The sequence below is a fragment of the Chlorocebus sabaeus genome, chromosome 12 (assembly GCF_047675955.1).
Source record: "Chlorocebus sabaeus isolate Y175 chromosome 12, mChlSab1.0.hap1, whole genome shotgun sequence".
NCBI lineage: Eukaryota > Metazoa > Chordata > Mammalia > Primates > Cercopithecidae > Chlorocebus > Chlorocebus sabaeus.
Window position 1 is genome coordinate 67,448,380 of NC_132915.1, and position 23,140 is coordinate 67,471,519.

The window sequence follows — 23,140 nt, forward strand, 5'->3', positions numbered from 1 at the left end:
AGCATTTTATGGGCATCATTTCATAAAATATTTACAAGGATCTTACAAGATTGATCCTCATAGGATGAGGTTAATGTCATTCTGTAGATAAAGAAATAGGTGCCCAGAATCACACAACTATTGATACAATTCAGACAGATGCTACCTTCCTTAGTCCATAATGTGTCAAGAGTTCTGAGAACAGGCCAGGTGCAGTGGCTCGCACCTATAATCTCAGCACTTTTTGGGGCCAAGGCAGGCAGATTACTTGAGGTCAGGAGTTCGAAATCAGCCTGGCCAACATGGAGAAACCCTGTCTCTACTTAAAATACAAAAATTAGCTAGGCGTGGTGGTGTGCACCTGTAATGCCAGCTACTTGAAAGGCTGAGACAGGAGAATTGTTTGAAACCTGGGAGACGGAGGTTGCAGTGAGCCAAGATCACACCACTGCACTCCAGCCTGGGTGACAGAGCAAGACTCCATCTCAAAAAAAAAAAAAAAAAAAGAGTTCTGAGAACAAAGGGCCATGAATTGCAGGATGAAATAATGGAAAACAGAACTGGAGAATCCCAGAGCTCCAAGGACACTTAGAAATCATCCAATGGTACCCCACCAGGCATCTACATATGTGGTACCCGGTAGAGAAAGCCTGATTTTGGAGTCTGTCCTGGACACACTTGGTGTTTTCTGTATTTCATCAAATCCTCATACCATCCTGTGAGGTGTCATTATTACCATTTCACTGATGAAACATCCAAGCATCAACAAAACCCTGAAGTGGAAAGACGGGAAAGGACTCATTCAAGGTCACATAGCAAGTCAGCGGCAGAGCCAAGGCGCCCACCTGGTACTTCCTGTCACTCCACATGGCTTCCCATCAGACGATCACAAAATCATCCTACTCGTGTCCTAAATCATATTCTTTAAGGCAAAGACACTCTTGGCCATCCAGGAAGCAGCCAAGTTTGGTCCACAGGGCCGTGATTCTCCTTTGTAACACAAACCGGCAGAATCGCAAGCCCAGGACAGAAGTAAACAGTTGAAATGGAAAGAAATAAATCTCTCCTCTAAAAATAGGCATACATCCTTAGAAACACTGCCGGCCGTGCACGGAGATGAGGACGGGCCTGGCGGGGTGAGGGCAAGTCAGGCCAGGCGTCTGTGTGTCCCCATCCCATCCTCTGCCCTCTGGACCCATGACCACCTCTCCCAACCCCTCCTCTAGCTGGGGAACCTCCTTGACCTGAAGCCCCTCACTTCCTCCCATTTTTCAAGGCTTGACCTTTCCTCCCCTCCCTCGGAAGCCTTTTAGACTCTTTCACCTTCACACCCCTAGCACAGCACCTGCTCCGCCCTGACCACAAGACACCGAGCTGTTTCTTTTTTGATTTTGACATGTTGAATAGGAAACATTGTAAACACATAGGAGAGTACAGTATATACCTATGTTCTCATCATCTGAATTTAGCAAATGTTAACATTTTGCCTTATTTGGTTCTGATCATTCTTAAAAAAAAAAAAAAGAAGAAATCACTACAGATAAAGTTTAAACCCTGCCTTTCTGTCTCCCTTTCTATTCACCATCGCTGCCACTCTACTGAGCGCTTTCTACTGGGAGGCAGCAAACCGAGTACCCACAATGTCATGTAAGTGACCTACATGAAGGAAGGAAGATGGGTCAGTTTTCTTGAGCCATGTGGTCATCTTGGCTTATCTATTACTTTCTCACTTTTTAAAGATATGTATATGTAAGAAAATTTTCACTTACCATCTACATTTTCAGAAATAAAAGCAACTGCAAAACCAGTGCTATGTAGTAACTGACCTTGGCCTCTGTGTCAGAGGCAACAGGGAGTGGTGGGGACTGAGGCAAATGGGAGTTTGTCTAAAGGGCCCACCATTTTCAGCTCCACTAATTGTTGCCAGTATGAGAGTGCAGACCTGGTATTGCCACATCACCTAATGTTTCCAGAGATGTTGGAAATCTGGATTTTAAAAAAATGTGTAAGCTCCTTATTTTAAAATGCTGATAGCTCATTTAAATGCACAGGCCAAACAAACCCAACCGAGTGTTAGCATTTAATTTGCCTGTAGGCCTCTCAGTTTGCAGCTCTGGTTCTACCTCCTATGGCAGATGTTTGTTTTAGCATAAAAAATAGACACATACACAAGCATATACATGTATGATTAGATGAAAACACCTAGCCCAGTGCCTAGCACATGGTGGTCCTTAATAAATGTGAGCCTGAGTATATGATTTGTCCACTAGAATCTAAGTTTTTTGAGACTGGAACCATACTGTATGGCCACAGATACCGTGCAGCCAGGTATAGTTGTGCAAGTTGCACGCTGTACTCCAGGAGACACTGTTCACATAGACTAGAGAGTGAATCATGTCCTTGGCTTAGTGCAGTGCGCAACCTGCACAACCAGATGTGACTGCCCTGGCAGAGCACCTCCATAATGCAGTGTCTGTTCAGTTGAATGAAAGTGAATGATCATACCCAGTGATGGTAAAACTGACTAGCAAGAAGCTGCTTCTGTATGGAGTTAAACCTTTATTCTGAGGTTTCAAGATAAAAGGGCTCTTAACCCTCATTTTACAGATAGGGAATCCAAAACTAGAGAGCACCAGTGCCCCATCTGTGGCCTCACAGCCCTTGGCTGAGAACCCAGGTTATCAGGTAGGGTGCAGCTTCGCTACAAGTAACAGAGACTCAGAGAAATGTGATTTGTGCAGTGTTTTATCCATCCCTCAAGTAAAAGTCCACAGGTAGGCAATCTGGGGCTGGGATGCAGCTCAGCTGCCCAGACTTCTCAGAGTCCTAGACTCTGTCCAGCTCATCTTTCTGCCATTCCTAAGGTTTAGCTGTAGAGCCATAATAGCCACATTCCAGGCATCCAAATAGAGAAAAAGGGGTAGAGAGGGGGGAGGGATAAAAGAAAGGAGAAAAGCCATCATTCAAGTCCCTTTTAAAGAAAGTTACCAGAAATTGCCACTGGACACTTCTCATATAATTGCCTGGAACTTAATTATATGACTCAACCTAGCTGCAAGGGAGTCTGCAAACTGTAGCCTTTAATCTGAGCAGCCAAGAGCTCAACTAAAAAGTGGAGGCTTTCTTTTATTGCTAAAGAAGGGGAAGCTGGAATCAGGGATGATTTGGAGTCTATCACTGTGAGTTCACTAGTGTGATGGCCTGATGTTCTGCTCTGCTGAAAGCCCTGAGATGCATTGAGAGGAGTTGGCAGGAATTTAACCAAATCTAGGTCCTCAAAGAAAGCATTATAAAGGTCTCACTTTCTACCTTGGCACTTCCCAAAACCCACAACAGTGAACCTTGGTCTCATACTAGACACTCCCCAACTCTGACACCTTTCATAATATGTCCCTCTCCCCAAAACCCACTTGGGGACAGCAGCTGGGTGGAAAAGCCAATGGCTTAGGACAGCAGGTGCGACGTGGGCCTGAAGGGAGTCCAAGTCATACCACCCTGTTCCCAACTGGAGCATCAGTGTTGTGTGACTGTGGACAACTCAGACCACATTCTCTTAGCATTCAGGGCTTGGTGTTGGGGTTTCAGACAAGACTAAGATATATCCCAGCTGGCCCGTGAGGGGCACCTGGTGTCCTTGGGGAGAGACATACAGCATAGATATGCTTCACAGAGTAAGATGAGCATTATACAAGAACTGGCAACATGCCTAGGGGAGTTTGGAGCAAGATTCACCAGATCAGTATGGAGAACCCTGCAAAGGCTGAACAGGGTGCCCCAGGGAAGGGCTTTGAAAGATTAATGCAGGGGAGCTGGAGTGACGGAATTCCAGGTGGAAGGCACAGCCTGAGCAAAGGCATGTCAGTGGGAGAGTGCAGGGCATGGCTGTGGAATGTGGAGCAGCCTGGAGTGGCTACAACATGGGCTACTTGATGAAGGGAAGAGGCTCAGGAGGCTGGAGAGGTGGGAGTAGGTTGGAGTCAAATCATGAAAAGCTCTTCATGCCTGGCTGATGAATTGGTCAAGGTTCCGTAGGTCAGGGAAGTGGTTGGGCATCTGTGAGTATGCTGGGGAGTGATGTGATCAGGTATACATGTCGGTGGCATCTAAGGAGCAGAGGTGGAGAGACCTGAAGCAGGGAACCAGCCAGGAGGCTGCTCTGGTGGTCCCGGCAAGAGTCACAAGGGCTGGAACGAGGGTGATGCCCATGGGGGGAGACATTTTGGAACACTGCAGCCTCAGATCCTAATGCCTCCCCTAGCAGGCCATGCCACCCTCATCTGCTGGGCTTCTGCTGCACCGTGCTTTCTCTCTCCCTGCGATGCCCCTCCACTCCCTCTCCTCACTTGGCTGGCTCCTCCCTGGCCCCTCAGACTCAGTTCAGGACGACCTCCTCCAGGAAACCCGGAGCTGAGTAAGGTGACCACACCACTGAGATGTGTATCTCCCCTGTGGCTGAGACCCTCTCTGGGCTGGGATCACACCGTCATTGTTTCAGGACACCCAGTCCCCAGCACAACAGGAACATGGAACATTTTCCCTGCACATGAGGCAGGAAAGGAGGATTAGGGGAAAGTCAGGGAGGGAAGGTTTGTCCCCACCTTGTACTGTGAACACCAGAGAGAGACCATGCTGCTATGATAAATAGGTACCACCACAAGCCATTACTGGGTTTGGGCTACAGGAGTGCCTTTGGACGTCGGCATTAATGCCCTATAAAGTTGACTGGGGAAATGGCAGTTATTGAGTTTCACCAGCCCTGCATCAAGGTCAGGGCAGCTGAGCCAAAGGCCTAGCTCTTTGTGGAGAGAAAGCAAAGAGGGGGAGAAAGAGTCCCAGAGTGTGTGTGTTGGGACAGAGGCTGCGTCTGGAGGGGGTGGGACTCTTACAGGTTTAGATCCTGCTGGTCCCTTTGTAACGTCAAGACGCTGTGACTGGGGCAAGAGTGGGCTCACCCTGCTGTCCCTGTCACACTCTCAGGGTAAAGTATGTGAGAAGAGCGCTCCACTGAATCATTTCCAGTGGGATCTGGAAGCTGCTGGCCAGTAATGCAGAGGCAGAGTTCTGTATATCGGGGCCATAAGTGCCTAAGTTTTACATAAGGAGAAACAGACCTAGCAGATAACTGGAAAATAAATCCTCAAGCCAGTTAAAAACTTTTGTTTTCCAGTCAAATCCCTTGTAAAAGGCAACTAGGGGAGCTGCTGGCCTGTGAAAGGTTTGGCCTGGCGTGGCCTGGCCTGATGTGGAGGCGGGTGGGTGTCTAGGGCACACTTAGGTTAAATTGTTTGAAATGGGAGGAGGGAAGAGGAGTCAGCTGGAAGTTTGAAAAGTGAGGCCACTTTGGTTTCACTGCTACCCTGGGACAGTTACTCAGTGCCCCTGGGCCTCAGTTTCTCCATGTGTAAACTGAGACTCATTTGATAAGCAGGGGAGTGGAGAGCTGGCTTTCTAACACTTGGGGAGGAGACCTGGCTCTCACGTGTGGCCACATCTGGTTTCCAGGATCTGTTCCCAGAGGCCGGCAGTCAGGTGGGATGGAAAGTTTTCTGTGGGATGGAAGTCAAGAGTCCCGGGCTCTCAGTCCAGTGTATGACCTCAGGCGAGGCCCCTCCCTTCCCCGGCCCTTGGCCTCTTCCAATCCCTGATAAAGAAGTTGTACCACCTATCCTGTCCTCTTCCAAGAAGCTGTGTGTAATTCAGTCACAGAATAGGAACCTGGGACCCCAGAGCCCAGACCCAGGGGTCACGTTTTGCATTCCCTCGTCCTTAGATATAGCTGATGTATTTGGGAAAAGTGATAAAAATTCCTTGTTTTTTGTCACTGTGAAGAACCAGGTTAAGGGTTTTGAAAGGTTTTATGCATGGCGAGCCACCAGTCTGAAGATAGTTATATAGATCCTTGACCATGCTAATATATATACATGCTAATTATATACAGTGTCATTTTTATGTAAGCTCAGCCTTCCCAGCTGTGAGGCTAACAAGCTATGTGACTTTGCGCCAGTGACTTTGGTTTTCTATGCCTCAGTTTCCCCACTGGAAAATGAAAAAAATCATTGGTCTAGAGGATCTCTTAGGGCTTTATATTTCTGAGCTGCCAGGAATCTATGATTCTTTTAATGCATTGTGTGTGTTCACGCATGTGTGCATGCATGTGCACGTGCGTGTGCATGTGTGCACATGTGTGTGTGCGTGTGTACATCTCTGTGTGTGTATGTGTACGTGTGTGTGCATGTGTGTTGCCTATGTGTGCACATCTGAACAAGCCCACAAGGTTCTAGCCAGGATGGCTTCTCACGAAGCCCTATCTATAGCAATGATAACTGTGCAGATACTTGATATTTAGCTTTACTGGCACCTGTTTGCAGGGTGTTAGAGCTCCTAATGGCACAGTTAAGGATCTGTCCAAGTTTCCATTGTCCTTTGAACAACTGAACTCCAGAGTGTGGGTATGAAAATTAGATTGCAATGTTAGCCTGCCAAGCTGCACATCCGAGTTTTAATTCTACCACATTTAAGGGGAAGTCACCATTTTAAAAATCAAGAGTTGGGAACTGAATACAGGAAAGGTTGCCGAATTTCCACCTCTATAGTCGTTTTCAAGAACAAATTAAATCTTGTATTTTCAAAATTTTAAAAATTCTAAATTTAAAACCTATGTATATACCTCTTGCTTTCTCTAGCCCAACACCTGATATGGGCAGGATACACAGTAAATATTTGTGAAATAAATGAATGAATATTGTGGTTTTCTTACATGGAGTTTTAGTTTGCTAGGAACCTTAGATCGGATGTGGCATAGTGGCAGTTTATGGGCCGAGTCTGCCTAGCAGATATGTTTTATTTGGCCTGAACATTGTTTTTAAAATATTTGGACTACGTGTCAATATTTTAAAATCAAGAGATTTCACACAAAAAATGAGCAGATCGAATAACAACATCCACATTCCTACATGTCAGCAGTTCGCTGGAGCTGGGTAGTGTGGAGGCACGAACGCTCCAGTGTGCCCCAGTCCCCACCACTCCCAGGTAACTCACAGCTATTATATAATTTTAGCCTAAGATCAGAGATAATCTAGAATTTCCTCCTCTTAAAACCCGCACTAAATTTCCTGTCGGGTAATGATAAAAAGATCATCCAGGTGTTAATCACTGCCCTCCTCAGATGAGCAAATTTCCAATTGTCAAATAGGACATGGAGATTTCCTCAGACTCCTATATACAAATCTCACAACCTGTCTTTGGGGTAAGGATGTTTGTGTGACAAGTGCATGTGACTTTCAGTGCCCCTAATAAATTGATGGCTGCTTTGGTGGAGTCAGACTGATGCTTCCCTTTGAACTAATGACAAACAAACAAACAAACAAACAAACCAAAAAACCACTTGCCCAGCAAATTTATCCTGTGTGCATTTTAAGATTGAGATTTAAATTCTTTATAGGTTAAATGAGTTCAATTTCCCACAGGCACCATGAAAGTGTACCTTAAAATGTAATTTATAGGCTTGTTATAGATTCTTCCTTGCTTCAGTAAAGTAGACCCTCCCCTCCCTTTAGGATCTTGATTACCATGTATTTAGTGTATGTGTAATTAAGCTTTTTCTGTAGGCCAGGCGCGGTGGCTCATGCCTGTAACCCCAGCACTTTGGGAAGCCAAGGTGGGTGGATCACAAGGTCAGGAGTTCAAGACCAGACTGGCCAACATGGTGAAACCCATCTCTACTAAAAATACAAAAAAAAAAAAAAAATAGCGGGGCATGGTGGCGTGCACCTATAATACCAGCTACTCAGGAGGCTGAGGCAGGGGAATCACTTGAACCTGGGAGGTGAAGGTTGCAGTGAGCTGAGATAGCGCCACTGCACTCCAGCCTGAGCAGCAGAGCCAGACTCCATCTCAAAAACAAAACAAAGCAAAACAAACAAACAAAACAAAACAACAAAAAAAGATCAACAAAGAAAAACTTTTCTCTGATCTTACACTACTTTCTCCATTCACCTCTCATCTCCCTGGTTACTCCAAATTTTTTTATTTCTCTTTGTGGGGTCATAGCCCTACCTCTTAACACACTGCCTGGACACATAGCATTCATTTAGCAGATGTTTATTGAATGAATAAGAAATAAGGGAATGAGAGGTGCTTTTCTATGCATACGTGATCACCAAATACTCTCCTGGTCAGAGCCAACAACAGAATGGTTGTGGGAACTCTTTTCCCCACCTGTTGGGTAGCCCGGGTCTGAGAGTCAGTATTAGGTTCTAATAATTGTGAGGGCTCTATGGCGATATCTTCAGGTTCATTTAACTTATCCACAACTAATTTACATCATAAGGTAAATTACATTGTAAAACAGGCACCATTTGAAATGTGGCCAGCTCTAGCCTGGTCAGTCTCAGCATCACCATGAACCATTGGCACATGAAGAGTTTTCCGTCCTCAGCATTCCATGACCATTTGGTGCAGTTACTGCATTAGCCACTTTTATCATTCTCCCATAGATGACGTATGCCATTTAAAAAATGATAGCTTTTTTGAGATACAATTCACATAGTATACAATCATCCACTTAACGTGCGCCATTCAGTCCAGGCGTGGTGGCTCACGCCTGTAATCCCAGCACTTTGGGAGGCTGAGGTGGGCGGATCATGAGGTCAGGAGATTGAGACCACCCTGGCTAACAGGGTGAAACCCATCTCTACTAAAAATACAAAAAATTAGCCAGGCATGGTGGCATGTGCCTGTAGTCCCAGCTACTCAGGAGGCTGAGGCAGGAGAGTGGCGTGAACCCGGTGGGGCAGAGCTTGCAGTTAGCCGAGATCACGCCACTGCACTCCAGCCTAGGTGACAGAGCAAGGCTCCATCTCAAAAAAAAAAAAAAAAAAAAAAGAAAAAGAAAAAAAGAAAAAAAAAGCACCATTTGTTCTTTTAGCATATTCACAGAGTCATATAAGCATCGTGATCAATTTTAGAACATTTTCATCACCTCAGAAAGAAACCTCATGCCCATTAGCTGTCACTGTCCATCTCCCTTCAACCTTCCCAGCTGTATTAGCCTGTTCAGGCTGCTCTAACAAAATACCACAGACTAGGTGGCTTAAACAACAGAAACTTATTTTTGCACAATTCCAGAGGCTTAGAAGTCCCAGATCAGGGTCTTGAGGGGTCAGTTTCTGGTCAAGGAGCAGCTTCCGTCTGTGTGTTTTCATGGTGACTGGTTGGGGAAGGAGGTGTTGCAGCAGCTCTCTGGCATCTCTTCTTATAGGAACACCAATCCTATCAGATCAGTGTTTCACCCTTATGACCTCATTTGACTTTAATTATCTCCTTACAGGCCCTGTCTCCAATTATAGTCACTCTGGGGGTGACGGCTTCAACATATGAATTGGAGGCAAACATTCCAGTCCATAACACCAGTCCTAGGCAACCACTAATCTACTTTCTGTCTCTACAGATTTGACTGTTCTGTACATATCATATATTATATGGAATCGTATAATACATGGCCTTTTGTATCTGGCTTCTTATACTTAGTATGATGTTTTCAAGGGTCATTCATGTTGTAATACTACATTTCTTTTCGGAGCTGAATAATATTCAGTTGTATGGATATACCACATTTGGTTTATCCATTCATTAGCTGGTGAACGTTAGACTCGTTCATACTTTAGTTATCATGAATACTGCTGTTATGAACATTCATGTACAAGCATTTGGGTGGACATACATCTTCAGTTCTTTTCCACCAAGGAGCAGAATTGCTACATCATATGATAACTTTATGTTTAACTTTTTGAGAACTTGCACAACTATTTTCAAAAAAGGTTTTATCATTTTACATTCCTACCAGCAGTGTATGAGAGTTCTAGTTTCTCTATATTCTCATCAATACTTGTTATTATCTGTGTTTTTTTTATTATTGCCATCCTGCTGGCTATGAAATGGTATTTCATTCTGGATTTGATTTGAATTTCCCCAATGGATAATAATATTGAGCATTTTTTCATGAGCTTTTTGGTAATTTTTACATAATCTTTGGAAAAATGTCTCTCCAGATCACTTATTTATGTTTAGTTTTAGTTTTTTGAGATGGAGCTCTGTCACCCAGGCTGGAGTGCATTGGCGCAATCTCAGCTCACTGCAGTCTCTGCCTCCCAAGTTCAAAAGATCCTCCCGCCTCAGCCTCACATGTAGCTGGGACTACAGATTTGTGCCACCACGCCCTGCTAATTTTTGTATTTTTAGTAGAGATGGGGTTTCACCATGTTGGCCAGGCTGGTCTTGAACTCCTGACCTCAGGTGATCTGCCTGCTTCAGCCTCCCAAAAGTTCTGGGATTATAGGCATGAGCAACTGTGCCCAGCCACTTGACCATTTTTATTTTTTATTTATTATTTTTAAATTTTTATTTATTTATTTTTTTGAGATAGTCTCACTCTGTTGCTTGTGCTGGAATCTAGTGGCACGATCTCAGCTCACTACAACCTCTGCCTCCGGAGTTCCAACACATTTCATACCTTAGCCTCCTGAGTAGCTGGAATTACAGGCATGCACCACCATGCCCGGCTAATTTTTGTATTTTTAGTGGAGACAGCATTTCACCATGTTGGCCAGGCTGGTCTCGAACTCTTGACCTCAGGTGATCCATCTGCCTCGGCCTTCCAAAGTGCTGGGATTACAGGTGTGAGTCACCACGCTTGGCCCATTTTTAAATTGTGTTATTTGTCATATACTATTGAGTTATAAGAGATTTTTATGTATTCCAGATATGAGACTCTTATGAGATACATGATTTGCAAATATTTCCTCCCAATCTGTGGATTGTCTTCTCACTAGTGTCCTTCACAGCACAAATATTTTTAATTTTGATGAAGTCCAAGTAATCTACTTTTTTATTTCGTTGCTTATCACTTTGATATCTTATCTAAGAAACCATTGCCTAATCGAGAGTCAGAAAGATTTATGCCTATGTTTTCTTTCAGATGTTTTATAGTTTAGTTCTTATATCTAGGTCTTTGATTCACTTTGAGTTAATTTTTATATATAATGGGAGATCACATGCTGTTTTTGAAAACGAGTTAGTGTGATAAACAGTCAGGAGTTTAAAAATATGCAACTATCTTTGGTTTTACTGACAATCATGTGATATTTTGTTAAGCATACCATTTAATAGAAAGAAAACAAATTTTAACCTCTAATGAGGCTGATATTCTCAATATTTACTTTAAAAATGTAATAAGCTTAGAGTTATTAGAAAAGGCCTTTGACATTTTTGTTTTTGTAAATCAACTGCTTTCAATAAAAACTTGAATAAATGAAGCCATATTTTTATGTTATATAAATAATATTTTTGAAATACATTAAAAACATCTTTATTATATAACATGTAATAATTACATGACTTTTTGTTTAATGCAGTGGTTCTCAATCAGGGGCAACTTTGCCCCTCAAATGAAATTTGGTGGCTGGGCACGAAGGCTCATGCCTGTAATTCCAGTACTTTGGGAGGCTGAGGCCGGTGGATCACCTGAGGTCAGGAGTTCAAGACCAGTCTGATCAATATGGTGAAACCCTGCCTCTACTAAGAATACAAAAATTAGCCGGGTGTGGTGGCAGGTATATGTAGTCCTAGCTAGTCGGGAGGCTGAGGCAGGAGAATTGCTTGAACTGGGGTGGCAGAGGTTGCAGTGAGCCAAGATCATGCCACTGCACTCCAGCCTGGGCAACAAAGTGAGACTCCATCTAAAAAAAGAAAAAAAAAAAAAAGAAAAGAAAAGAAAGAAGAGAGAAAGAGAAAATAAAAGAAATGTGGCAATGTTTGGTGACACTTTTGGTTGTCACAACTGGGGGAACAGTGCTACTAGAATGTAGGAGATAGAGAGCAGAGAGGCTGCTAAACAATCTCCAGTGGGTAGAGCAGCCTCCACGACAAGGAAGTATCCAGCCCAGAATGTCAGTTGTGCTGAGGTTGAGAAACTGTACTTTAACTAAATCCGTGGCCTCTACCAGATAGATTCGAAAAGAGATGAGAGTTTGCAAACCCTTCTCCCCTCAGTTACAACCCCTGAATTTCTTCTATCGCAATACTTAGCCTTTCTGGGGCCAGAACATGCCCCAGCATCTTCCTGCCATTAAAACCCTTTATGGTAATGAAAATCTGTAGGCCTTCCCTATGGGGATGCTTAAGAAGCATGAGCACTTGCTTTCAGTGCTTAATTCATTTTATAATTGTGTATTTTAGTTTTTTGCATTTATCCTTGTATAATGCATTCCCTGCTAAACATATATATTTGGGTAACCAATCTCCTGTCAACATATATTTTACCTGATTATGTAACAATAGAAGTGATCATAAGTAACCATTTCTGACCGTTCACTGTGTTAGGCGCTGTGCTAAGCACACTTTCTGCATTATCTAGTTTAATTTTCTCAACCACTCTATGAGAGAGCAACTCTCATTATTTGCATTTTACAGCCATGGAAACTGAGGCACGATGAGATTGAGGGGACTTGCCCAAGATTGTGTAGTTGGATCATTATTACTCCAAGTCAAGGCTTAAGCCTGATGAAGGGTCAAATGTGAAGTGCAGGCATGTCACAAAGACTTTGGATTATTCATTACGGGCAGTCACACGTTGATGTTTGCAGGGCAGTGAGGTATTGTCTCATTCTCTTGCATCACAGCAAGCTCCCTGCTGTGGAAGAGAAAGCATGGGCACACACAGCTAGCTACAGGAAGTCCCATCAAACTTGGGACATGCCCACAGAAGCATGGCTCACCTGGGAGCATCACCTGTCCTGCCTATCATGTGGATAATACTTGAGAACTGCTGCTTAAGGAAAACTGGGATGTGTGAAGCATCACTTATGTTCCTGATACCCCCCCACCCCAAAGTCAGTCAGGCCTTCACTTTCTACCTACTATCCTCTCATAAAAAGCTCCAACTCCCAGTGTCTCTTTTGATCTGTGGCCTAAATCTGTCTGCAAGTACACCAGCACCACCTGCCAAGCCCATTATCTGTCTGTCCGGGCTCTGTGCTGTCTGGGCCCTGCTCACTTACAGCCCTCCCAGAGGCAGGATCATACCCCGGTCTCCTGATCTTACAGCCACGACTCTTACTGAAACAGCACTGTGGTGTTAAGCATACTACACCTTTTAAAAAACGATGCATTAGTTAGGCCGGGCGTGGTGGTTCATGCCTGTAATCCCAGCACTTAGGAAAGCCGAGACGGGTGGATCATGAGGTCAGGAGTTCAAGACCAGCCTAGCCAATATGGTGAAGCCCCGTCTTTACTAAAAGTACAAAAATTAGCCAGGTGTGGTGGCGTGTGTCTGTAGTCCCCGCTACTCGGGAGGCTGAGGCAGAAGAATTGCTTGAACCTGGGAGATGGAGGTTGCATTGAGCTGAGATCATGCCACTGCACTCCAGCCTGGGTGACAGAGGGACAGAGGGAGACTCCGTCTCAAAAAAAAAAAAAAAGGATTCCTTAAACAGTAGTATTCCCTCCCAAGCTGTATCCCTCTATGTGCCAGGCACACAGTGATCTTCATGCCTGATAACATTCCCCTCACAGAGGCGGCTTTCAGAAAAGAATTTGGAGTTTGTGAGAGTGACTGCATTTTGATGGTACAAAGATTGGAAGTGGGGCTGGGAATGGTAATCCCAGCTCTTTGGGAGGCCGAGGTGGGCAGATCACTTGAGGTCGGGAGTTCAAGATCAGCCTGGCCACTGTGGTGACACCCCGTCTCTACTAAAAATACAAAGAATTAGCCGGGCGTGGTGTCTGGCCCCCGTAATCCCAGCTACTCAGGAGGCTGAGGCAGGAGAATCGCTTGAACCCGGGAGGCAGAGGTTGCAGTGAGTCGCGCCACGGCACTCCAGCCTGGGTGCAACAGAGCGAGAGTCCATCTCAAAAAAAAAAAAAAAAAAAAAGAAAAGAAAAAGAGGTTGGAGGTAGAATGACTTCAATTTAGTCAGTTTGAAGGTGCATATCTTTTGGGTGATGTTCTCCTCATACCAGCCGCCCATGTATTCCCCACTAGCTCTGCAAATGCAGGGAACAGGGAGCGCACAACAATTAGAAATGAAGATTATCCTGCTCCCGTAGATCTGAAGAAGAACCCTGGTTTTTGTTCTAGACCTGTCCTGAAACTCCTTGGGCAAATCTTTCCTTGCTCCGGGCCTCAGTCTCCCCTAATGGGAGAGCATATGTACTAGATGGTCTCCAAGCATCCTTGCAGCTGTAAACTTCTTTGACTCCCTAAGGTACCAGGGGCTGAGTTAAAGTGAAGCCCATGAGGGTAACTCCAATCCCCCCAATAGGAATCTGCTTTAGCAGTAAGCCCACACCTAGAAGCCTGCTTATGTTTGAAGAAGAGAAGGGAACAATTGGTTGATGTTATGTTTCTTGAGATACCCATCTCCAAGGGCGACGTTCAAAATATTTAACCACCAGTGTGTCGTGAGCACAGACCCGTCAGGAGGTTAGAAGGCAGCGGGTAGAGCCAGCAGGGGCTGTGGCCAGAAAGCATGCCCTGTCTGCCTCTTAGCTCTGCAGGGCACTACTCACCTCACTGCTTTCCTGGGCCTTTCTCCAGCTTTTTTTTTGGTCTGCCTCTTCCTGCCTGATTCTCCATCCAGGGCCCCAGCTCAACCCCCGTTTGGTTTCGTCTCTCTCCAACCACTTGATACTCAACTCAACTCCTGTAAATATCTTTATGCGTCCAAACAACAACTCAATCATATTCATCACTCAACAGATGCTCTTTCAGTGCCCTCTGTGCTCAGGCTGGAGTCGGCTGCCTTGCTTGACCCCTCACCTCCTCTCCTTCAAAAATATTAGAGGCAGGGACGCGCTGGAGGATTGAGAGACCTGAGTTCTAGCCTCTCTCTGCCCCTCGTCTGCCTTTGACCTTGGGCAAGTCCCTCCCCATCCTGGGGTTTCAGATTCCTTACATGTAAAATGAGGGACACCATGGAGTCCATGAGCTCTGAGGTCCCTGCTGTTCGATGATGAGTTTCTGGAGAAGTGCAAGTCTTCAGCAGCTGACCACTCTCTCTTTCTCTCTCTCTCTTTCTCTCTCTCCTGCCCCCCACAACCTCCACTGTAGAATGCACTGCTACCTGCAGGCCTGAGGCAGAAGGATCAGACCACCAAGGCGCCCACGGGCCCCTTTAAAAGAGAGGAGCTCTTGGATCACTTGGAAAAGCAAGCAAAGGAGTTTAAGGACCGAGAAGATCTGGTCCCCTACACAGGGGAGAAACGAGGTACTGAACAATGTTGCTGTTATAATATGCCACTCCCCATGCACCACTGAGTGCCGACTGTATGCCAGGCCCTGCCAGGCCCTGTATGGGGCCAAATGTGACTGGGCCTCCTTGTCCTCATCCCTGCCTGGCCAAAACACCCAAACCCAACTTCAAAAGCATCTAGGGATGATGTAGATTTCATGAAGTTTTGGGGGTAGACTGAGGAAAGACTCCTATCCACTCAAATCAGCAAAACTTTTCCCTAAACCCTCTTTCACTAGGATGTCCTGATTTTTTTTTTTTTTAATGGAAACCTAGACAGTTTTGAGAGTAAAAGAAGAAACTGTTAATAATGACATCAGGACTTTGGGAGACTCAGGCAGGTAGACCACCTGAGGTCAGGAGTTTGAGACCAGCCTGGCCAACATGGTAAAAACCTTGTCTCTACTAAAAATTCAAAAATTAGCCAAACATGGTGGCACAAGCCTGTAGTCCCAGCTACTCAGGAGGCTGAGGAAGGAGAATCGCTTGAACCACGGAGGCGGAGGTTGCAGTGAGCCAAAATTGCACCATTGCACTCCAGCCTGGGCGACAAAGCAAGACTCCATCTCAAAAACAAAAACAAAAACAAAAAAAGCATGAGGCCTAAGTAGGGACCATCCTATGCAAACCGGGGACTAGAGATGCACTAACCATCTCCACCCGGATTCTTTCTGCTCTTTCTCCAAAGTTCCGCTCTCTGGCAGCTGCAGCTTCCCTTCCTTCGTCTGTCCCTTTATACTCTCTGCTCCAGCCTGAGGCAAGCCATCTTGAAGGCCCCAGGCAAACAGAGAGGGCCTCCCTAATCAACCATTCTTCTAGGACTTCCCATTGCTCCCCAAACCCTCTGCCCCCTCCTATACCCCCCTCATCCCATTGTCCCATAGGCCTCCTTCTGCTCTTCTCAAACTTTCCACCTCAGGACCTTTGCACATACTCCCTACGCCTGGAGTGCTGGTCCTGCTGCCCAGCTCCATGCTGTCTTCTTCATGGCTGGCTCCTCCTGCCTGGTAAGATATAATGGTCAGAAGCAGCCTGGAGCTAGATCTATTTCAGTTGCAATCCTGGCACTACCACTTACTAGCTGTGTGAACATATGTAAATGTTTTAACCTACTGTGCCTCCATTTCCTTCTCTGTAAAACAGGAATGATGAAAATACCAGCCTCAGGAGGTTGTAATGAAGGTTAAGTGAGTTCAGATCTCTGTCAAGCGCTTAGAACAGCATCTGGCAGGAAGTGAATGCTACTTATTAGTTGTTATTGACCTTTAGGTCTCAACTGTACAGTCTTCTCTTTCAGGAAACCATCCCTTTCAGGAAACCATCCCTGTCTACTCTGTTCAGGACAGGCAGTCCCTCTCCAACTCCCCCGCTTGGTTATTTTCCAACATAGGAGCCTGTGTGTGTCCTTCAGAGCAACTCACATCTTATCAGCATCTCTTTATTTTTCATCTGTCTCTCTCACTAGCCTGTAAACTCCCTGAGGGCAACCACTTGAGCTGTTTTTGCTCAAGTGGTACTCCCAGCATGCAGCCAGCGCGAGGCCTGCCATATAGTAGGGTTGAGTAGAGAGTTGTTGGATGAATAGATGAGCTAAAATTAAATAAATGTTTAATAGATTTGTGCACTACTTCCTTAGAATACCAGCTACACAAGTGCAAAGACCATATCTGTCTTGTTAATCACCAGCACCAAATAAATCTGTAGCACATAGAAGGCACCTAATAAATATTTGTTGAATGAAAGCACTAATTCTAATTAATTAATCGTGTAATTAATTATTTCTTTTCAGTATCTTCCATTCCCTCCACCCCTAAGAATGCAAGCATTATGAGCTCCAGGTCCACATCTGTGGCTGGCACCCCTGTATCACTGTTGTATTCTCACAATGCCCGGCACTAAGTAGCTGCTTCATAAAATGAGGGGGTAGACATTGTGCAGAGGACTTCGAGCCATTCCAAACCCTGGACTTGGAGCTCAGTCTGGGTTTCACTGAAAACTGGAAGTCCAGGGAGGCCTAAGGGGCATCTAGATTATAGAACTTCTGAATTTTGGAAGGGGTGCATGGTCAGAGGGATCCTGGAGGGGATGGCAGGAGAGAAGGTGAGGACAAGGGCAGGAAGTGGGGATGGGCAGCAGACCTGGGTGGATATGTAGCAAGGTGAGTCATTGCTGTCGTCCACTTCCTCATGTACCCACACCCCTCCCAGGGGAGGACCTGGAGGATGGTGTGAGGGATGGGGAAGGGAGTCTGAGCGGTACACAAATCAATCCTGCCCTAGGCATTCCAGAGCTAGCAAGGCATATTGCTTAGCATCGTGGATCACAACCCTTTCCAGCTTTTCATTCTGCAACTCCTACAACCTGTCTTTGTCCTCATGGTCTATCTGGCTGCTGAAGCTCCAGCCATCACATTCACGTGCCACTAGTAGGATGAAGGGAAGAAGTCTAGGTACCTCTTACAGTGGCTCAGAGTTGCCATCCTCACTGGAGGAACCTGTTATGGGGTATAATAAACCACAGGTCTTAAATATTTATTGAATATTCATCTCAGCCATTGCTTTAGTCATTTTAATACTTGAGTTCCTTTTCAGGGATTTTATTTTCCTTTTATGTTTTCCTCTTTTCTGGATCCCTGGAATCTGATATTAATAGAAGCTATGATACATTTTTTCCCCAAATGATTCTGTTGTGTGTTTTGCTGATAGAGGTAATTGATATTTGCTGTAAATCATCTACAAAATAAAGCTAAGTAATTCAAAATCATTTCTTCACTGAAAATAAGCACTGATCCCATTTTAGGGAATATCTTTCTGGACATTTCTCTATGCGCTTCCCACTCCCTCTCAACCTTCACCACTACAACCCTGGTATTGAACCCACACCGACCTCCTAATCATCTCCGTACCTCCACCTGCACTCCCTTCAGCTTATCCTCCATCAACAGCTACTGTGAGCTGTGCAGGTTTTTATAAATTGAGGTAAAACTTATATAACATAAAATTATCCATTTAAAAATGAAAAATTCACAACATTGTGCAACCACCACCTCTATCAAGGTCCAAAACACTTTTGTTGCTCCAAAATAAAACCCTATACCTATTACAGTTAATTACTCTCCCACTCCCTCTGCCCCAGCCCCTAGTGACCACCAATCTGTTTCCATGGGTTTACTTATTTTGTATATTTCCTACAAATGAAATCATACAATATGTGACTTTGTGTGTCTGGCTTCTTTCACTGAGCACAATGTTTTCCAGACTCATCCATGTTGTAGCACGAATCAGTATTTTATTCCTTTTTATACCCGAATGATATTCCACAATTTGTTTATCCATTCATCTACTGATAGACATGTCAGTTATTTCCACCTTTTGGCTATTGTGATTAGTGCTGCTTTGAACATTCCTGTACAAGTATTTGTTTGAATACCTGTTTTTAGCTTTTTGGGAGTATATACCTAGGGGTGGAATTGATGAATGATATAGTAATTCTATGTTTAATTTTTTGAGTAACTGCTAAACTTCTTTTCCATAGCAACCATACCACTTTACACTCCAATCAGCAACGTATGAGGGCTCCAATTTTCCACATTGTTGCCAACTTGCATTTTCCATTTTTTAAAATTGTAGCCATCCTCATGGGTGTGAAGTGTATCTCATTGTAGTTTTGATTTGCATCTCCCTAACGAGCCATGATGTTGAGCATCTTTTCATGTGCTTGTTGGCCATATGTATATCCTCTTTGGAGAAATGTTTATTCAAATCTTTTACCCATTTTAAAACTGGGTTGTTTTTCCTTTTGTTGTTGAGTTGTAAAAGTTCTTTCTGTATTCTAGATATTAGACCTTATCACATATGTGATTTGTGAATATGTTTCCCCTTCTGTATATTGTCATTTCAATTTCTTGATAGTATCCTTAGATGTGCAAAACTTTTAAATTCTGATGAAGTCCAGTTGATCTATGTTTTCTTTTGTTGCTCGTGTTTTTGTTATCATATCTAGGACTCCACTGCCAGTTCTAAGGTCATGGAGACATAGCCTTATGTTTTTATGTTTTCGTCTAAGAATTTTATAGTTTTTTTTTTTAGATGGAGTCTTGTTCTGTGTCCCAGGCTGGAGTGCAGTGACACAATCTCGGCTCACTGCAACCACCACCTCCCGGGTTCAAGCGATGCTCCTACGTCAGCCTCCTGAGTAGCTGGGACTACAGGCACGCACCACCACGCCCAGCTGATTTTTCTATTTTTAGTAGATATGGGGTTTTGCCATGTTGGCTAGGTTGGTCTCGAACTCCTGACCTCAGGGGATCTGCCCATCTCAGCCTTCCAAAGTGCTGGGATTACAGGCACGAGCCATTGTGCCAGGCCTGAATTTTATAGTTTTTTGTTTTGTTTTGTTTTGTTTTTTGAGACGAAGTCTTGCTCTGCCGCCCAGGCTGGAGTGCAGTGGCAGGGTCTTGGCTCACTGCAAACTCCACCTCCCAGGTTCACACCATTCTCCTGCCTCAGCCTCCCGAGGACCTGGGACTAACAGGCGCCCGTCACCACGCCTGGCTAATTTTTTTGTATTTTTAGTAGAGACGGGGTTTCACTGTGTTAGCCAGGATGGTCTCTATCCCCTGACCTCGTGATCCGCCGGCGACGGCCTCCCAAAGTGCTGGGATTACAGGCGTCAGCCACCGCCCCCGGCCTATAGTTTTAACTTATATTTAAGTCATTCCATTTTGAGTTCAACTTTACATATGGTGTGAAATAGGGGTCCAACTTCATTCTCTTGCATGTGGATATTCAATTGTCTCAATACTATTTGTTGAAGCGATTATTCTTTCCCCAGTGAATAGACTTTGCACCCTAGTTGAAAATCAATTTGCTATAGACGTTTGGGTTTCTTTCTGGACTCTCAATTCTATTTCATTGTCTATCTATCTATCCTTACGCCAGCACTACACTGTTTAGCTTTTTAGTAAGTTTTGAAATCGATAAGTATGAGTGCTCTAATTTTGCTCTTTTTCAACATTGTTTTGGCATTTGTGGCCCGTAATTCCATATGAATTTAAGGATCACCTTTTTTTATTTCTGGGAAAGGACTATTGGAACTTTGATAAGGATTACATTGGATCTGTAGATTGCTTTGGGTAGCATTGCCATCTTAATAATATTAAGTGTTCCAATCCATGAACTTAAAGTATTTTTCCATTTACTTAGGTCTTTAATTTCCTTCAGTAATGTTTTATAATTTTCATTGCACAAGTCTTTCACCCCTTTGGCTGAATTTATTCCCAAGTTTTATTCTTTGGATGTATTACAAATGCAATTGTTTTCTTAATTTGCTTTTGAAATTTTTCATTGCTGATGTACAGAAATACCACTAATTTTTGTATGTTGATCTTATACCCTGCAATATTGCTGATTTTATTAGTTCTAATAGGGTTTTTTTGTGTGTGGAAATTCAGGGTTTTCTATACATAAGATTATGTCACCTACAAACAGAAACAATTTTACTTATTCCTTTCTAGTTTGGATTCCATTGACTTCTTTTTCCTGTCTATTTATTCTGACTGAAACTTCCAGTACAATGTTGAATAGCAGCAGTAAAAGTGGGCACCCTTGTCTTGTTCCTGATCTTACGGGCTCATTTCCTTACTTCTGTCAGGTCCCAGGTCACAGGCTGTCATCTCAGTGAGGCGTCCTCTGACTAGCCTTCCCAAAACAGCAGTGCCCACCCCACCCACATCCCACCCTGTCATCTTCTAGGCCCTTGTCCTGCTTTGTATTCCTCCATAATGCTTAATACCATTCCATATCTTTATAAGTTTATTATCTGTCTCCTTTCACTACATCAGAAGCTCTTGAGGATTTTACTCACTGCTGTCCCCTTGCCCCCAGGAAGGTGCCTGGCACATAAGAAGCACTCAGTAAATGTTGTTGAGTAAATAAATACACATATGCAATTTCACATAAATGGAATTAAATTGTTCGTGCTACTTTGTAAGTTTGCCTTTTTCAAACAACATTTATCCTAGGCATTCTCCTTCTTAGTAAGTAGCAATCGCCGTCATCCTTTATACTAACTGCTGGAAGTTCATTGTATGGATGCACCATAATTTCTTCGCCAATTCCTGTGGGTGGGCATGACAGTGACCATCCTCATACGTACTTCTTTACTTCCCTCATTCCGTTATGAATCTGACACTTTAAAAATACGATAATGAGGCAAGGATGCATTTTTTTCTCCCTTTTCATTATTTTATTTATTTGTTTAGAAATGTTTATATATTTTTCTCTCATTTCCCCAAGGTCTCAGAGCCTTTGGTTAGGGTATCCCAGACCCTGGCATTCTATTAAATTTTTCTGTGATTTTTTTTTCCTACTTACAGATTGTTTGGTCATGACCAATGCTTTTGATAGAGGGTAGTCGACTTGGACCAAGTTATAAAATCATTCTTGTCCAGTGTGAGGGGTGCTGTGTTGGAGATCTCTGATTCCTGTTCTTTGGGGAAGTTGGTCCCCAGAGGGAGAAACCTGAAGGGACTCTCAGCATGGAGGGACCCACAGGGCTCTGGTCCACGCAGATTCATCGCCAGAGGCTGCTCCATTGCAGCCACTCCCGTAACAGGTCCTCTGTGTATTTTCAGGAAAGGTCTGGGTTCCTAAGCAGAAGCCAATGGATCCTGTGCTGGAAAGTGTGACGCTGGAACCGGAGCTGGAGGAAGCCTTGGCAAATGCTTCGGATGCAGAACTCTGTGACATTGCAGGTAAGAGGCGTTCCAGGAGCTTTCCACATCCTCCAGAAGGATTTGAGCCACATCTGCAGGGAGCCTTGTAGGGCTCATTTCAGCATGAACACCTTCTCTGTTTCTAAGAACTAGAGGAGACCGAGAGTGTTAAAGAAAAAATCCATTCTCAAAAACCAAAACAAGGAAAACAGAGATAAAACCACACAAACCCACCACACCAGGGAGCCATCTGTTGTTGCCATGAGACCCCATGCCAGAGGGATGTGGATGTATCTCAGGGAGAGCCCACAGACGCCCTTTCCCAGCCATTTGCATTGAATCCTGCCCAAGCCACTTGGGAAGAGAGGATAGAGGGAAAACAGACAGAATGCCTCTGGTGTCGTTGGCTTGGGAGGCTCACTAAGGGCTCGATTTTTACAACTTTGCACTTTGCCTGCAGTCGGCTCAGCGAGCTGGGCTTTGAGGGGTCACCCTTGTATATCACATATTTGCCCCACACCCTCCATCTTCATATGTGTTTCCATACGATCTTCACAAACTACCCCCAAAACTCCAGAAGGTGGCCTTATATTCAGAGCCCTTTGCCCCCTTCCCCACCTCCCCCGACTTCTCTGCTGTTCCGGTCTACTCTCTGTCCCACTGCCGGTGGTGTTCCATCCCCAGGAGGGTCATTCTCTGGCCACATCCGGCACCCTGTATGCTCCCTCCCCACCTACTGTGCTCCCTGACACAGGGAGTGGGTGGGTTTTTATTCTGCAAGCTTGGAGGCTGCTAATCATAGCCCAGGTGATGGCAGGAGGGTGGGCGGGGTGAAGAAAGGCTTGAGGCAGGTGAGCAGGGGAGAGGGTAGAAGGGGATGCCTGTGACTGATTGGCTGTGAGAGCGAGGTAGAAGAGTCGAGCAGGGTAACTTCAGACACTAAGTGGTGTCGGTGCCATTAGCGACAGACGGCAAGGGAGTAGCAGGAAGAGCGGAGATACAGAGTTCAGTTTACAACTGTGGCACTTGAGGCACCTGTGGGCCACCCAAGTGGGGTCAGTTGTATCGGAAGGTCTGGAGTGCTACAGGGGGTTCCCATTCAGGACAGAGATTTGGGCATCACTAGTGTTGTCAAGCTCCAGGAAGAATTCATGGCCCT

The 23,140-nt window shown here is 44.6% G+C and overlaps 1 protein-coding gene across 2 annotated transcripts in view; it reads left to right on the plus strand.

The window, feature by feature from the left end:
- Positions 1 to 23,140, plus strand: part of TMOD1 (tropomodulin 1) — a 91,879-nt gene that overhangs the window by 29,061 nt on the left and 39,678 nt on the right. For both annotated transcript variants that reach the window (XM_007968651.3, XM_007968652.3), the window contains exons 3-4: positions 15,086 to 15,242; positions 21,901 to 22,020. In XM_007968651.3, coding sequence (XP_007966842.1) covers positions 15,086 to 15,242; positions 21,901 to 22,020 — 277 coding nt within the window. The remainder of the gene's footprint in view (positions 1 to 15,085; positions 15,243 to 21,900; positions 22,021 to 23,140) is intronic.